The sequence below is a fragment of the Colossoma macropomum genome, unplaced genomic scaffold (genome assembly GCF_904425465.1).
Source record: "Colossoma macropomum unplaced genomic scaffold, Colossoma_macropomum, whole genome shotgun sequence".
Taxonomy (NCBI): Eukaryota; Metazoa; Chordata; class Actinopteri; order Characiformes; family Serrasalmidae; genus Colossoma; species Colossoma macropomum.
The window spans coordinates 62,017,312-62,034,266 of record NW_023494792.1 but is presented as its reverse complement, the minus strand read 5'-3'; the positions used below and the strand labels follow the sequence as shown (position 1 = coordinate 62,034,266).

At 38.7% G+C, this 16,955-nt stretch overlaps 1 protein-coding gene across 2 annotated transcripts in view; it reads left to right on the top strand.

Annotated features, from left to right (window-relative positions):
• ints13 (integrator complex subunit 13) overlaps positions 1-1,899 on the top strand; it is a 43,300-nt gene extending 41,401 nt beyond the window's left edge. For both annotated transcript variants that reach the window (XM_036577767.1, XM_036577766.1), the window contains 2 exons: positions 1,419-1,554; positions 1,647-1,899. In XM_036577767.1, the coding sequence (XP_036433660.1) occupies positions 1,419-1,554; positions 1,647-1,683 (173 nt within the window). In that variant the 3' untranslated portion in view covers positions 1,684-1,899. The remainder of the gene's footprint in view (positions 1-1,418; positions 1,555-1,646) is intronic.
• The last annotated feature ends 15,056 nt before the right edge of the window (positions 1,900-16,955 follow it).

The following is a 16,955-nucleotide window of genomic DNA, read 5'->3' as shown; positions in this document are numbered from 1 at the left end:
TTTAAACTCATCAGCCAAGAAACTGAATCTGGGGAAAAGATGGACGTTTCAACAGGACGACCCCAAACATACAGCCAGAATAACTCCGGACTGGTTAAGGTGCTGGCAGGGAGCTCATCTCCTGACATGCATCCCATTAAAAATTTGGGAGAGATATTTTTGAACTCTGTCTCAACATCATTTGGACTCTTACGCTGCAAAAAATGGCCTCTTGTCAAGTAAAATTATATTAAATATAGTCAATAAATCTAATATTTTATTGTAAGATTATTATTTCCCTCATTTATGGACATTTTTTACTTGTTTTAAGAAATGTGCTTGAAACCAGCAAAATTATCTACCAGTATAGTGAGAATTTTACTTAATCAAATTACCTAAGATGAGTAAAAATGTCTAGAAACAAGGAAAATAATCTTATAAGTGCACGACCATCAAATAGATTTAAGATCATTTCACTTGACAAGATACCATTTTTTGCAGCGTGGCTCCATCGCCACATTTGGACTCTTCTTGGTCGGATTATGGAGTCGAGTGCGATTCCTCCGTCCAAAATAAATGGAAACTAAGCTTTTTTCTGTCATAACTGAATATCAACAAAACCTTCAAACAGAATAAAACAATACTTTCTCTGCATGTTTAAATCCAATCTGTTCACTGCTGATTGAGGAACTAATTGATCTTTCTGAGATTGATAGTGTTGAATTTGTTTTTTTACAAAATTCAAACATCCCCTCAGGGCAGATCGGAGTGTTATCATTAGTATTTTTTCATTTAATAATAAAAATGGATGTATGTTGTTTGGTTTATATCCAGTTGGCTTTAGATAGTGATTCTGAATAGGTTTAGAGAAGAACTTCCCCATCATTTACCTCCAAAATTACAGTGTAAAGTTGGACTAAGAGTATAATAATAATAATAATAATAATAATAATAATAATAATGTAAAATATTGCTGCTGTCGGAAGAAAACCTCTCCATCTCCATTTTTGGCGTTTTTCAGTTTTGGACATAGTTTGAAAATACCTGTTACCCTTTATATTGTATGTAGATTTCATGAAGAATGGACCAAAAGAAACGTCCCAAAATGACCTGGGAAAAAGTCTGGTTCCATTGACTTACATTAAAAGTAAAGTAGGTTTTTCCCTTTTCCTGTAAAGTTACCATTTTGGAGATACGAGACAACAGCGATATACTATTTATATGTATATAACGTATGAAAATGAAAGTACGCTGAAATACAATCCAATTTCAGTTTTTCCCGTTTCTTTTCTTACTGTATTTTTTATTATTATTATATATATTTTTTTTTAAATCTAACTCTGGACTCTGTGTTGACTTGGATGTGTGTCCAGGTCTTGGTCCTGACTCAGACTCTCCTCTTGACTACCTCACTATTGATGAGCATCCTTGTTTTCTAGGCCCCGTCTCCCTGCTGAGCCTTTGGACCAGCAGAATCACCCAAGCCAACTCCAGAAAGCACCAGGAGTTTGCTGGACGAGTCAATTCTGTCAATAACAAAGCAGAACTGTACCAACATCTGAAGGACGAGAACGGGTTCGTTCTGTTCTCTTCACGTCTTACCGTATGACCCTAAACACTGTAACCCCGAGAGGCTATTAAATTTCTTTGTTTATCCTTTTTTCCAGGATGGACGTACATGAGAACGGGAAAGCTACCAGATGATGTGATGGGCAGGACGTTCCCCTCTGTCTTCTGTAGGATCATTGATTTCCTGAAGGGATACGATGATGATGATGATGTCACTTTGAATAAAATATGCCAGGACAGTTGCCGTGTGGCAGGTGGAGCACGGCTGTCAGAGGAAGAGCTTTTTTAACTCACAATTTTGTATAAAGAAACTGAGAACAATAAAAGGCCGACAGAGCCGATGTGTGTTTAGCCACGTTCCTCTTCAGGCTTTTTCTCAATGAAGATTCAGCCGTATTTCACTTTTTTGGTTTGGAGCTCACCCACCTTCACTCACATCAGCACATTCAGTGATGTTAAATGACCCATATCCTACGTGTTTATTATATTTTCATTTTCCCTCTGTGGTCCACTTGAGACGTTTGTCTCGGATTGTCTAACAAAAATAGTCATAATTAATTTCTGCATTTTCCAGCCTCTCCTTGTCCCTTAGAATTAAGCAAGCTGTTTTATTACTGTCCCTTTAAGACTGATATGTAAATTACCTCTGTTCTGATTGGCTGCCTCCTTCACAAAGTGCTGAAACACTCCTTATAACTTCACTGTCAGTGGGCGGAGCTTAACTGGCGTAGCCAGAACAGGAGAGCCGACATAAACGCATTGATTTTTGTTACATCACAAAAATAGAAATTCCTACTAGGTTGTTTTTGCAGTTTAGTTTCTATATACAGGTAGTTCAACATAGAACCCCCTTTTAAAAATGGTTCTCTGCATCTATATAGAACTCTTTTGAAAAGGCGTTCTATATAGATCCATATACAGTCTTAAAAACGATGGTTCTATATAGAACCTCCTTTCAAAAAATGGTTCTCTGCATCTATGTAGAACTCTTTTGAAAAGGGGTTCTATATGAAACCATATACGGTCTTTGAAAAGATGGTTCTATATAGAACCCCTTTAAATTAGCTTAAGCAGGCTTTTTTATTACTGTCCCTTTAAGACCGATGTACGTAAATGACCTCGGTTCTGATTGGCTGCATCCTTCACAGAGGATTCTCTGCTGAAACATTCTTTATAACTTCACCGTCAGTGGGCGGGGCTAAACTGCAGTAGACTGAACAGGGGGATCTACATAAATGAATTGATTTTTGTTACATCACAAAAATAGAAATTCCCAATAGGCTGTTTTTGCAGTTCAGTTTCTACATATGGACTGTATGAACTGTGAACGGTACTTTTTGAGACTTTAACAGTGTTTACATGCATCAAACTCTTATTATTAAAAAAAGAAAAAAGCTAATTCAGTTTTGCGTGAGATGGGCTCTTTACTCAAACGTTCTGGACAGCAAATAAGGGATAACTGTTACATGTTCAAACCTCCGTAAATCTAGTTACGTACAGATTTATGGTTCACTCTGCGTTTTTAATGAGGTAATTTTTTATATGATGATGTCTAAACAAATGGATGTTTTACTTATTCAGATACACTATATTTCCAAAAGTATTCACTCACCCATCCAGATCACTGAATTCTTGTGTTCCAATCACTTCCATGGCCACAGGTGTATGAAACCGAGCCCCTAGGCCTGCAGACTGCTTCTACAGACATTAGTGAAAGAATGGGTCACTCTCAGAAGCTCAGTGAACTCCAGCGTGGTACCGTGATAGGACGCCACCTGTGCAGCAAGTCCAGTCATGAAATTTCCTCACTACTAAATATTCCAGTCAACTGTCAGTGGTGTTATAACAAAGTGGAAGCGATTGGGAACGACAGTAACTCAGCCACGAAGTGGTCGGCCACGTATAATGCGTAGAGAGCTTCATGGAATGGGTTTCCATGGCCGAGCAGCTGCATCCAAGCCTTACATCACCAAGCGCAATGCTGATAAAATGGGCACTGAGCGTAGAAACAAGGAGGTGGTCATAATGTTATGCCTGATCGGTGTATATTACAATATATTTCAACGGAGCAGCGTCCGTAGCGGTCAGCGGAATACGTCCGAACTTTTGCTGTGGATCTATTTTCACCATTTGTGTGGCTTCAGGCCGCAGTGAGTCACGAGGCGAAGAACATTGGGCCTCGTTCACCATCCGTTCTTAAGAAGAAATTTCTTAAACCCACTCATGCAGTTTTGATGAAGATTCTGACTCACCAGTGGGATTTGTTCTTACCCTGATAGTAAGAGGATAGTGGACCACTGTTGGCCCACTGATGGCAAAGCTGGTGGTCCACTGACGTTTTGCTCAGCATTTTCCCGGCAGCCCACCAGTGTTTAAGCGGAGTATTAGACAAAATTCCACTTATCATTACTCATTTTCCACTCACAGTCCAATTTACTGATTTTTCCTTCCTTCCTTTCTTTAGATAGACTTTTAATTTAGTAAATAATTTTAATCCATCACACTGTCAGCAACAATATTTTCTATAAAATCATTTTATCTCAGGCCTGGTCAATAATTTTTTTCTCTCAACTGTTTTGTCATATTTGTCAGTTTATTTTCTAAAATAAAAGTCACTGTGGATTTAAAATCTGTTTGGAGAGATTAAGAACTAGTTGGAGCTTGTATACAGGACAGTAATCTGGGTGGTCCGAGGGTGGACCAGCAGTGGCAAGCAGTCAGTGAGGTGCCGACCTTATCAAGCCAGTGGACCGATATATGCTCCCTATCTGGGTAGGGAAGAACAGAATCCACACACACTCAAGAGCACAAAGGTGAGAACAGTTCTGCGCTTTAAGAACACGTCATGAATCTAACGTAGACTTTTTCTTAGGACCTTTCTCAAGAACACACTTAGGAACAGACTTAGGAATATATTAAAGAATGAGGCCCAGTGTTTTTCTTCAACTCCAACATTTAAACGCAGCACTAGAACCATCCATAGATCCAGCCTGAAGCCCAGCTGCAGTGTGCTTTTGCTAGAACTCTGCGACTGCAGCCTTCCCGTTCAAATACAGCTTTTACATGGCCAGTTCTATTGATGTGGCGGTGCATTCATCACCAAAGTACACCAAATATAAGCAAAACCCAGTGCAGCACCGGTAATGCAATATCAGTAATATCAGTAATGTTAGCACTGGAGGACGACAGACCTCCTCACTTAAAACTGAGACAGCTTCGAATAATGTACACCCTTAAACAGATGGTTCTTCAAGGGTTCTTTAGCAAAGAAAATGGTCCTATATAGAACATTTTAGAAAAGGTTTCTATATATAGCATCCAAAAGGGTTCTTTGACATTGTAACAATAGTAGAACCCTTTTGGGAGCTATATAGAACCTTTTTCAGAAAGGTTCTATATACACTCTTAAAAAGATGGCTCATCAAGGGTACTTTAGGAAAGAAAATGGTTCTTTATATTTATATATATATATATAACCTTTTTGAAAATGAAAATGAAAATCAGCGCTATGGGTCTGAAAGGATGTGTAGCTGTCAGGAAGAACCTCACTGAGAAAAGGAGACGGACACATCAAACAAAGAAGCTGAACGATGGACTGACCACCCCAGAGTCCAGACCTCAACACCACTGAATGTGTTTGATTACTTCAGAAAATGATCAACCAGCTTCTAAGACTGAACTTTGGAGGTGTGTCTGCAGATTCTTTGAGGAACTGAAAGTGAGGCTCCTGAAAAGAATGGAAGCTGGAATAAAGGTGAAGAGTGAACAAACTAAATTGTTTTATTATTATTTTATTTGTGTCATTTTCTGTTAATTTTTTTCTGCTTTTTTCCCCAAATGCTGAAAAATGAATACATTTTTGCAGTTTTTCTTGCCAAATTTTTTATGTATTTACTGATTTATTAGACAAAATATACCCTTATACTGTGAAATTTCCTAATAAATATATGGGCTATTAGAGTGCCCTCTTGTGGATAATCTTCTGCCTGCTCAATGTGAGTGAGTGAGTTACAAGCCAGGCGCTTTATATTGAAAAATATATAGCATAAATGTCATATCATGATTTTTAACTGTTGCTGAGCATCACGTGGGCGATGGGTGCTGAGAAGGGCAACCATGTTGTGGGATCTCCTCCACTCTGGAATGCTGTGCTCGCCCCAGCATTATGAAGAAAACGAGGAGAAGGAGGAGGATCAGGGAGAATCACATCAGAACCACCACCTTCTACCAGGCTGCTCCTGGTCCTCAAACGTAGCCGTCGTCACCTGCCCACTGAAATGTTCATGTCTGCATCAAGAGTTCATTGTAAGCCATGAATGTAATAAAATAAGTACTGCAGACTGAATAGACAGTTATCCAAGCATTGCTCTGTCCTTCTTACAGCGAGAGGGAGTCACAGTTTCACAGTGTCACATTACATACCTGCTACAGTTGCTAGGAAACCTGATTTCACTTCTAAGACCTGAGATCAAGGGGAATGTCAACGCTTGCAAAGCAAAAAATGATACCTTAGCAAGTGAAAACATCCTAAATGTAGTTAATATCTGATATTTCTCATTATGAAATGGTTGTAATATTATAGGATTGTTTAACTTATTTCTACACATTTTTACTTGTTTTAAGCAACTGTATCTAATAAAAGTGTCATTTCATTGGCAGATCATTTTACTTATTTCAAGAAATGATGCTTAAAACTAGTAAAATGCACTAAAATAAACTACTTATAAACCAAAATAAAACACTTTCATAAGATAAAATTACTGGGTGAGTTTACAGTCTGATGTTGAACATGATGAGAGCTTAAAAAGAAGACCACCTCCAAAAACAGCTTGTTAGAAAACTGAAACTAACATGGAACCCCCCTCAATTTTGTTTCTCACAGGAGGTCCGGGACCCGCCCTCACACTCCCTTCATTTCAAACCATGAGCAGCTGCACACAAGCCTAAGATCACTATGCGCAATGCCAAGCGTCGGCTGGAGTGGTGTAAAGCGCCGCCACTGGACTCTGGAGCAGTGGAACCGTGTTCTCTGGAGTGATGAATCAGCGTCTCTATCTGTCAGTCTGATGATGAATCTGGATTTGGTGGAGGTCAGGAGAACGTTACCTACCGGAATGCAGAGCCAACAGTACAGTTTGGTGGAGGAGGGATGATGGGCGGGGCTGTTTTTCAGGGTTTGGGCCCCTCAGTTCCAGTGAAGGGTGATGTTGATGCTGCAGCACAAAGACATTTTACACAGTTATCTGCTTCCAGCTTTGTGTCAGCAGTTTGGGGAAGAGCCTTTCCTGTTCCAGCATGACTGAGCCCCTGTGCACAAAGCAGCTCCATAAAGACATGGAGTGACCAGTTTGGTGTGGAGGAACTCCAGTGGCCCTCACAGAGCCCTGACCTCAACCCCACTGAACACCTTTGAGATGAACTAGAACGGAGATTGTGAGCCAGACCCTCTCGTCCAACATCAGTGTCTGACCTCACAAATGCTCTTTAGACTGAATGAGCACAAATTCCCACAGACTCTCTCCAACATCTTGTAGAAAGATTCCCAGAAGAGTGGACGCTGTTGTCGCTGCAAAGAGGGACCAACTACATATTAATGCTCATGGTTTTGGAATGGGGCATCCAACAAGCTCATGTATGTATGATGATCAGGTGTCCACATACTTTTGGCCAGTGTAATATTCATTTCTTTGTTTGTGCAGTCATTTGTAGACAATCAGGTGGACGGTACCAAGTATTTGACACATCTCAACATTTCCGAGGCCCCCCGAGGCCCCTGGCACTTGCCCAGTCTGTACGCAGTGTCTGGTTCTGGAGCCCAGGTGGTGGAACGAACAGTCATTCAGAGGGTTTGGTGTTAAATGTGTTTTTGTAGAGACTCAGATTTCTTGGGACTATTTTGCCCTCAGCGCTCTGCATGTATCCCTCCACCACGAATGGCTTTTAATAAAATTTTTTATGCCAAAATCTCACAATTTATCATAAAACAGTGTTTCAGTCATCAGGCAGTGAATTCATCACCATTTCATGTAGGAACTTTCTGTGAGGGAGCTTTTAGAGGTGGACGTCTGGTTCCTATCACCACCACTGTGAACAGTTCTGACTCGGTAAGTTTCTCTACACATTTAAAAATGATGGTTTCTTTAGTAAAGGAAATTGTTCTATATAGAACCATGAACACTCAAAGAACCCATTGCATGATTAAAGCGTTCTTTACATTGTGAAAAGGTTCTTCAGATTGATGGAGAACGTGCTGTAGATGGTGCCATATAGAACCTTTTGAAAAAGACTCTACATAGCACCAAAAGGGTTCTTCTATTGTAACAAGTCTAACAACAGAAGAACCCTTTTCCAAAAAGGTTCTGTACAGAACCATCTACAGCACGTTCTCCATCAATCTGAAGAACCATTTAATCATGCAAAGGGTCTTAGAGAGTTCATGGTTCTATATATAACCAAGTGTGTAGAAAGCTAGAACCACTCTGACTGACTTTAACCACTTAATTCTGCAGAAATGTTGAAGAACAAGAATGTCAATTTAAGGAAAGAACCACGCGAGAGCCATTGCACTGTTCTAAATGTTCTTTATGTTACGCTGATTGATAAACAAGTTTACATTTTGAACATATAAATAATTTCCATCTTTTTTTTTTTTGTCCAGGCGTTTAATACTCTTAAAGGAGGAAGTACCATAGTTACATTTACAATATTGGAAAAATAGAGTTGGACAATCATTTATTGTCCACAGTGATTTTGGTACCGCACGACTGACCCAGGTGATGACCGATGTTCGCCCCCAGCTTCGTCTGAACATCCTGTAGCACATGCTAATATACTTGGCAGAGTAAAGCCAAATATATATTTATACTGCTTAAGTTCAGGGGCAGTCCATGCTGCATCGTCCCCCCTTATTACACACCAATGAAGTCTCTATAACATCACTATAAAATGCTTATTACACTTACATGAAGTGCTGTAGGACTGACCGCTCCCTGCACAGGGCTTCGAACAGAGCATGCAACTAACTAAGAATAAAAATAGACATTTAGTTCATGTCAGCCATTATAATAGTTCAACAAGTGCATTAATTCTGACAATGTTAAAAATAGTTCTCTTTGCTACGCACTGATATGTCCATATTTACACTTTTCTGTATAAGTAAGGCATGCTCACCAACTCCCTCCACTCGCTTCAGATTAAAGGACTGTGTGCATGATTGTGAGAAATAAAAACACACACCGGTCAGGCATAACATTCTGACCACCTCCTTGTTTCTACGCTCATTGTCCATTTTATCAGCTCCACTTACTATATAGGTGCACTTTGTAGTTCTACAGTTACAGACTGTAGTCCATCTGTTTCTCTGATACTTTGTTAGCCCCCTTTTACCCTGTTCTTCAGTGGTCAGGACCCCCATGGACCCTCACAGAGCAGGTACTATTTGGGTGGGGGATCATTCTCAGCACTGCAGTAACACTGACGTGGTGGTGGTGTGTTAGTGTGTGTTGCGCTGGTCTGAGTGGATCAGACACAGCAGTGCTGCTGGAGTTTTTAAACACTGTGTCCACTCACTGTCCACTCTATTAGACACTCCTACCTTTTCGGTCCACCTTGTAGATGTAAAGTCAGAGACGATAGCTCATCTGCTGCTGCACAGTTTGTGTTGGTCAGCCTCTAGTCCTTCATCAGTGGTCACAGGACGCTGCCCACAGGACGCTGTTGGCTGGATATTTTTGGTTGGTGGACTATTCTCAGTCCAGCAGCGACACTGAGGTGTTTAAAAACTCCAGCAGCACTGCTGTGTCTGATCCACTCAGACCAGCGCAACACACACTAACACACCACCACCACGTCAGTGTTACTGCAGTGCTGAGAATGATCCCCCACCCAAATAGTACCTGCTCTGTGAGGGTCCATGGGGGTCCTGACCACTGAAGAACAGGGTAAAAGGGGGCTAACAAAGTATCAGAGAAACAGATGGACTACAGTCTGTAACTGTAGAACTACAAAGTGCACCTATATAGTAAGAGGAGCTGATAAAATGGACGATGAGCGTAGAAACAAGGAGGTGGTCAGAATGTTATGTCTGATCGGTGTAATCAGATGCATATACTTTTGTCCTTTATATGCTAATAACAAAATATAAAGTTTTATTCACGTACACATACTGGCAGATATTTAATATTTGTACAAATATTCAAAATACAATTCATGTGACCGCATCAAATCTGACATCAGTGGAAAGCGACATTTTAAAGGTATATTTAGCGAAATATATCATTGTTGACAGATTATTGCTTAAAAAATGATCAGCATCTGACAGATGTTTGTATTTGACCCATATTTGATGACGTCTGCAGAACAGCAGCATTAAGGTGACGCTGTGTCACTGCGCTAAAGTATGTTTTTATTCATTTTAGTCATTTTACTGCATTTGTAGCTTCACAGAAATGTTATATTTCTCTGTCATCCTGATCCAGATGGATTTAGTCCCAGTTTCTACATTTTACAAATGTCTGTGTATCGATTTCGACAGATGAGCACACAAAACGTTGTATATCAGCATCATTATATATCAGTGCATACATACTTTTTTCTTATTGTATAGACTTTAACCAAAAAATAAACTTTTTCCTAGATTGTTCAGGTGATGCAGAAAATCAGATGTGATTATTTACCATCAGCTGATTTGTTTTTTTCTGTTTTTATATCGAAATCACAATTTAAAATTTTCAAATCACAAGAGCTGACATTTTAATTTTAAGCTACACTCTTACAAAATGGTTCTTCAAGGGTTCTTCAGTCAAGGCAATGGTTTTATATAGAACCATGAACACTCAAAGAACCATCTGAATGCATATATGGTCAAATTTTTCTTATCTGATGGAAAACGGGTTCTATATAGCACCAAAAAGGGTTCCACTATTGTTACACGTTAAAGATCCCATTTTGCTAAGATATGAGTGATGTGACGTTTTAACTGCAAATCTTCATTACGGTACAGTATGACAGCGTTTTAGGGCCACTGTTAACAAAAATAAAAACAGTGGACTTTGAGAATAAAGTCAGAATATTTAGAGAAAAAAGTCATAATATTTGGAGGATAAAGTGGTCTAACTGTAGGGGGGCTGCCGTAACGCGTTGGGGTCTCAGTTGCTGTACTGTAGGGGGGCTGCCGTAACGCGTTGGGGTCTCAGTTGCTGTACTGTAGGGGGGCTGCCATAACGCGTTGGGGTCTCGGTTGCTGTACTGGCGCCGGAGCTCCACTCACTCCTGTCTCTCTGTGGATCATTTTGATCATCATTCTCACTGTCTGTGAAACTTCATGCCCTCTTTGAATGGGGGGAGATGGAGCCCCCGATAGCCGTGTAGACGACCCTGCCTGAGATTCTCCTTCAACAACACAGACAGACAGTTTCCTCCGAGTCCGTCTGGCTCTTTATTCTAGATAAACACAGTTTCCTGCTCAGCCGTTTCTTATACTAATAACAGGCTGGTGCTGATGTGCAGGAGAGACAGGGAGACTGAGTGTTTCTTTATGGGTGAATCGATATGAAAGTAGAACTCCACCAACTCACCGCCCCTCATTTAACACCAGGAGGTGCTGCTTCACTTCACACTGCCTTTGGACACAATATTGCAATTCTACGACTTTTTTCTCTAAAATTATGACTGTATTCTAGAAATATTTCGACTTTTTTCTCTAAATATTACGACTTTATTCTCGAAGTCTACTATTTTTATTTTTATTAACAGTGGCCCTAAAACACCGTCGTAGTATAGACATTTACGCATGCCAAATATTTTACATATGACATATTATTGATGTAATAGTTAAGTCTGAAAATAAAAAAAGCCTAAATTTTCAGAGCTCAGTAGATGGTCTGGTGAAATGCAGGACCCATGGAACCAACATGGCCACCAGATATGTTTATATTTTCATTGCAAGTCAAAGTGTCTCTCTTTTTGATCATATGGAGTTAAACAGCAAAAACAAACTGAAAATCTGTGTTTATACTGCGAGATTATACAATCAAGTGAAACTCAACAGACTACATTACTGCGTTATTCTTGCACTTGGTCAAATTTTCAGTAGCACTTCCTATGAATCCTGAACACTTTACTGTAGGGTTCTGTTCATAAGGCTACATGACACCTATATAAGCTTGTCATGACAGCTGACATTACCCTGCATAAATGTTTGTAAATGCTTATTCCAATAGACATCATTTGCTACGAAGGTTTTGTTTGCCAACTTTGATCACAGTTAGCTAAAGTAGCCTTTATGACAGATAACGCTTACTGGAATGAGTATTTATAAACATTTATGTAGGGTTATGTCGGTTGTCATGATAAGCTTATGAAGGTGTCATATGGCCTTATGAACAGCACCTTCCAGTAAAGTGTTACCATGATGTTAATAAGTAGAGTTACATGCATAACAGTTTATAAACCACAAAAATATGGCTTTATAAAGTTATATGTCATGCACTATAACAATATTCTGAATATGAAGTACCAACTACGATGGTTTTGATAGAGTAATTTTCAGCTAATTGATAACAACAGATATTACAATGTGTTATGAAAGCTGACCTTATGAAGCCGTATTTTCTTGCTTTAAGTGTTATGCATGTAATTATAACTACTTAAAAGAAATTATACAAGATTATGCCTGTATTATGAGGTCTAATGTATGCCATATAACACCGTATTAACGCATTCATGAAGCATTATAAATACCGGATTCATAGGAAGTGCTACCAAATTGTCTTGTACGTTGCGAGTTGTGAAAGGTTAACTGCTATATTATCAACAACACTGACATTTAAGCTCTTTTAAGTGGGGAAATTTAACCTAATAACATGAAACTATACATTCCTGTGCACAAAAAGGGCTAAAACCCAAAACAGCAAAGCATTAAACTAAACTTTCTCTTCTAAAATCTGTTGTTTTGATCAGGTTTTAATATCTATTGTTCTTTAATTTGTTACTTTTAAATGATAATTCCTTTGTATTTTCTCATTTGTAAAGCACTTTGAATGACTGCAGTGAATGAAAGGTGCTGTATAAATAAACCTGCCTTACCTAATAAAAAATCATTAGTCTATAAATTAGCAAGAATTAAACAAACAGCTGCAGAAAGTTAATATAGTTTTTCACTCTGATTTCTCTGAATGTAGGAGTTTAGTGAATAACCATGCAGACAGTCTTTTACAGAAAGAAGAGTCAGTGTTGATCCACTCAGCACTGACGGCTTCAAACAGCTAAAAAATCACTGACCAGCTGGTTTGAATTTAATGTTAGACCAAATATTCTCTATAGGGTTTGAAATCTAGACTCTGCCCAGCCAGAACCAGCAATAAAAACCATTATATTTCGGGCCCATTTTGTTTGCACAGGAGTGTAGATTAATTAGACCAACTAAAAGCAACCATGTGCTGTGAACATGACGGCACAACCGCAACTAACTGCCTGCTGAGCTACGTACAGCGTGGATATTCTTGTCTTGTACCAAAACAACAGAACCTTCCAGAACCTTCCACTCTTTAGTCCCGAAGTCCAGATCTGACAGGTCAAGATAAGGTTTTTCAGAAATTCGTATTACAGAAGCAAATCTGACCCTTATTTAGGAATCTTATCTTATCTTACAGCGTCTTATCTCCAGGAAATCCCAAACTACACTCTTAAAAATGACGGTTCTTCAAGGGTTCTTTAGTAAAGATAACAGTTCTATATAGAACCATAAACACTCAATAACCCTTTGCATGATTAAATGGTTCTTTGCATGGTGAAACGGTTCTTCAGATTGTTTGAGAATGCATTGTAGATGGTTGTATAAAGGAGCATTTTGTAAATGGTTCTATGTAGCACCAAAAAGGGTTCTCCTATTTGTTACAGTGTCAAGCTTGTACTAATAGAAGAACCATTTTTCAAAAAGGTTCTATATACAACCATCTACACCATTTCACCAGGCAGAGAACCAATTAAGCATGCAAATGGTTCTTTGATTGTTGATGGTTCTATACAGAACCATTATCTTTACTACAGAACGCTTGAAGAACCATCTTTTTCAAGGAAAGACAAAGATACACAAGTTGCAACAAACATTAAGTGAATGATGGAAATGTGTCAAAACACAACTGTTTTATCAATAAACCAAAAGTTCTGAGAGACTTTTTAAACTTTTTTAAACGTTTTAGCGCTAAAAATTTACGTCTAAGTAGCAAAAATCGCAGTTTTTTTGTTAAGCAGAGTCATTTTATCTTAGCATTTTTAAATCCAGGTTAAAAACATTTCCTCTTTCGTGTCTGTAATCGAGCTCAGAGAGTGGCACTTTGTTTATACTGCACTTTATTTTTAGCATCGCATCTTTAATTAGCTAATTTTAGTAACACTTAACGCCCTTCGTCTTTCATTTCCTTTCGTTTTTGTATTTTGCTTATATGAACTTCATTTTACTCATTTGCTTGATTTCTTTAAGCTTTGTACTTTGCATCTTTTTGGCACTTTTATCATTCTAGTGAGATCAGCTCCCTGAGACCTGATAACAAAGCTTAAATGATTTTATTACACATGGTCATGTGGTCAGTGCGTAACAGGCTGGCCTTTTACCCGGGTTTCGTTTTTTGAAGGAGAAAACAAAGATGCTTTTTCACAAACTGTATTCTGTATTTGTACAAATAAAATGAAACTTTTTGGCTCTAGTATTTTACAGTCTAATATTTTGTCATTTCTAATTATTACATTTAGTATTATCGAAAGTTTGCCTTTGTTAGATATATAACATACTTTTAAAGACACAGTGGCTCTTATTCATCAAAGTTGCATTAAAAACAGCGCGAATCAGCCTCAGTGCATGAAATCAAGCGCCAGCCTACCAGCACCTCATTTACATATTTACATGAAGCACGTCCTAATTCATGCAGATGTTTAGGTGAGACACTGGCTGTGCTTGTAGGCGGAGTTTGAAGTCAAGCAGGGAGTGCACTGCTCCCCCTACTGGCCAAACTTTATACTGTTAAAATTAGGAGCACTGGAAAGAATAAAATGTGAAATTAACATAACGTCTTAGTTTTTGAAGATGGCAGAATGATGTGATTGTGATTGTTTTCCTAAAATAGCACATTTAAACACTGTATTATTGCAGTGTGTGACACTAGCTGAGTTTCATATCGTTTATTATGTGGGCGGAGTCAGTAGCATCAAACAAAAGCACAGTGTAATATGCTTTAAAATGGAACGTGGAAGAGTTGCCGCATTTGTTTACACCAATATGCATATGAAATAAGGACGTCCACTTTAGCACTGGTTTGCCATGAGCACAGTTATTAGTGATGATATTGATGATAGTTTTGGTTTGTTAACCACAAATCAAGCATTTTTCAGGGTTGTTAACCCTTTACGCTCAAATTCCCGCACTCCTACCAGACGTGAGACATGCCACAGATTAACCTGACGAAGAACAAAACTGTCTGCACTCATTTAACGATCAGATTTGATTGTACGCAACTTTGATGAACAAGCGCCGATGCTTTAGAGTCGGTGGGACGTCAGACAGACACAGGAAACCCTTTTTTAAAGCAGACGAGTGAATCTAGTCATTACTCCAACACACTCAGCACTCAGCTTGAGTTCTGATCAGAACTTTGACATAAACTTGGTTCCAAAGATGCTGCCAGTGGAGAACGATGGGTTATTATGATCCTACATTCATGAAAACATCTCTGTTTTATTGGTGACGGTGTAAATGGCACATCGCAGTCCTTCTACATTCATTTCAGAAATTCCAGACAAAACTCATCTAATATATTTTAACTTGCAATCTGAGTATAATGCTGATTTAAAAGTGAACGTAACGCTGATAAAACATCAGCAAACTTCACTGCAGTTCAAGACAATCCTTATATGAGGGAATATCATATTCTCCTTACTATATTTACCCCTAATATAACAAATTTGGTCAAAAATGATTGATTAGACCTTTTCAGTCACTGATTTGTTAGTAAATAATACTATATAAATGAATATGCAGTTAAAATATAGGGTATGCAAATTAAATTTAGTGAGACTTGAGTAAAAAATAGGAGTGTTAGTATTGTTTTTTTGCTTTATTGGCCAAAACTAAAGAGTTGATTGCCAAAATAGTATTCCTGTACGGTCATATTGTGGTCAGTTGAGCGTTTAAGTAATGGCCATATCATTTCAGAGTAACAGTGCTGATCAGCTCATGTGTCAGGCTCCAGTCCTTGCGGTCCAAAACTCTGCAGACTTAAGCACATTATCTCGTTAAACACACCCAGCAAGGCCTGAACTGAATTCAGAGCGTTAGATGAGGGTCAACGCTGATCTCCACAGCACTTTGGCCTGAAGGTCCCCAGTTTGATGTGACTAGGCTTAATCCCTGTACGGGAAAGTGACCCTAAACCAGTCAAGCCCCATTCAGCTCATCACTGGTGGCCTGAAATATGCAAAAGTTTGAACACTTCCAGTTATTTTGTTGGTTTTCTAAGTGAAAATAAGTCAGCACATCCTCTATAATCTGAAATTTTATTGCACACTTTCTATTTATTTGTTTAACACACTAGAAAAAGAATAAAATAAAATGTGCCACAACTTTTGCACACATTTTGTGTTTTATTTTTTCCTCCCAAAATGTTAAATTGACCAAATAAACAGTAAACATGCATTAAAATGTGCAGAAGTGCGTTCTCTGTAGACCAGTCGTTCCCAACCCAGTCCACAGGGACCCCCAGATGGTCCACATTTTTGCTCAAACCTAACTCAACATGTGGACCATCTGGATGTCCCTGAGGACTGGGGGGGGGCACTGCTGTAGAGGATGTGTTAACTTATTTTCACTCAGAAAATCAACAAAACATTACATTATATGACTATGACCAGGGGCACACAAACTTCTGCACATAAGTCTGCAAGGTCTGCATTCCATTATGCCTTCAGTCTGAGCTTTACCTGGTGAAACTTTCATGAACTAGTCCTAGGATGCATGAAACGTCACTGCAACTTTACATTTAAGCAAGCATTTCAAAAATAAAGGTTGCGCGCAACACATTACATTATTTCGCTAATCAGTAGGAATGAAAGCCTGCATTCTTCATCCCGTCTCTGCTGGGGTATGACCTCATATCTCCACTTTTGTCAGGTTTTTACTTAATTGGAAAAGTGCAGCTGCTCTTAGCACCTATTATGCTTTTCTGTTTTCTTTCTCTTTCCAACATGTTATGTAGCTTTTTGTGCATGGAAACGTTCTGCAAAGTCCCAAAGCTCAGCGTTCCCTCCAGATGGAGAAACTCTCTCCCACAGAAATTATATATATATATATATATATATATATATATATATATATATATATATATATGTATATTATAAATTAATATTGTTGCTGTCCA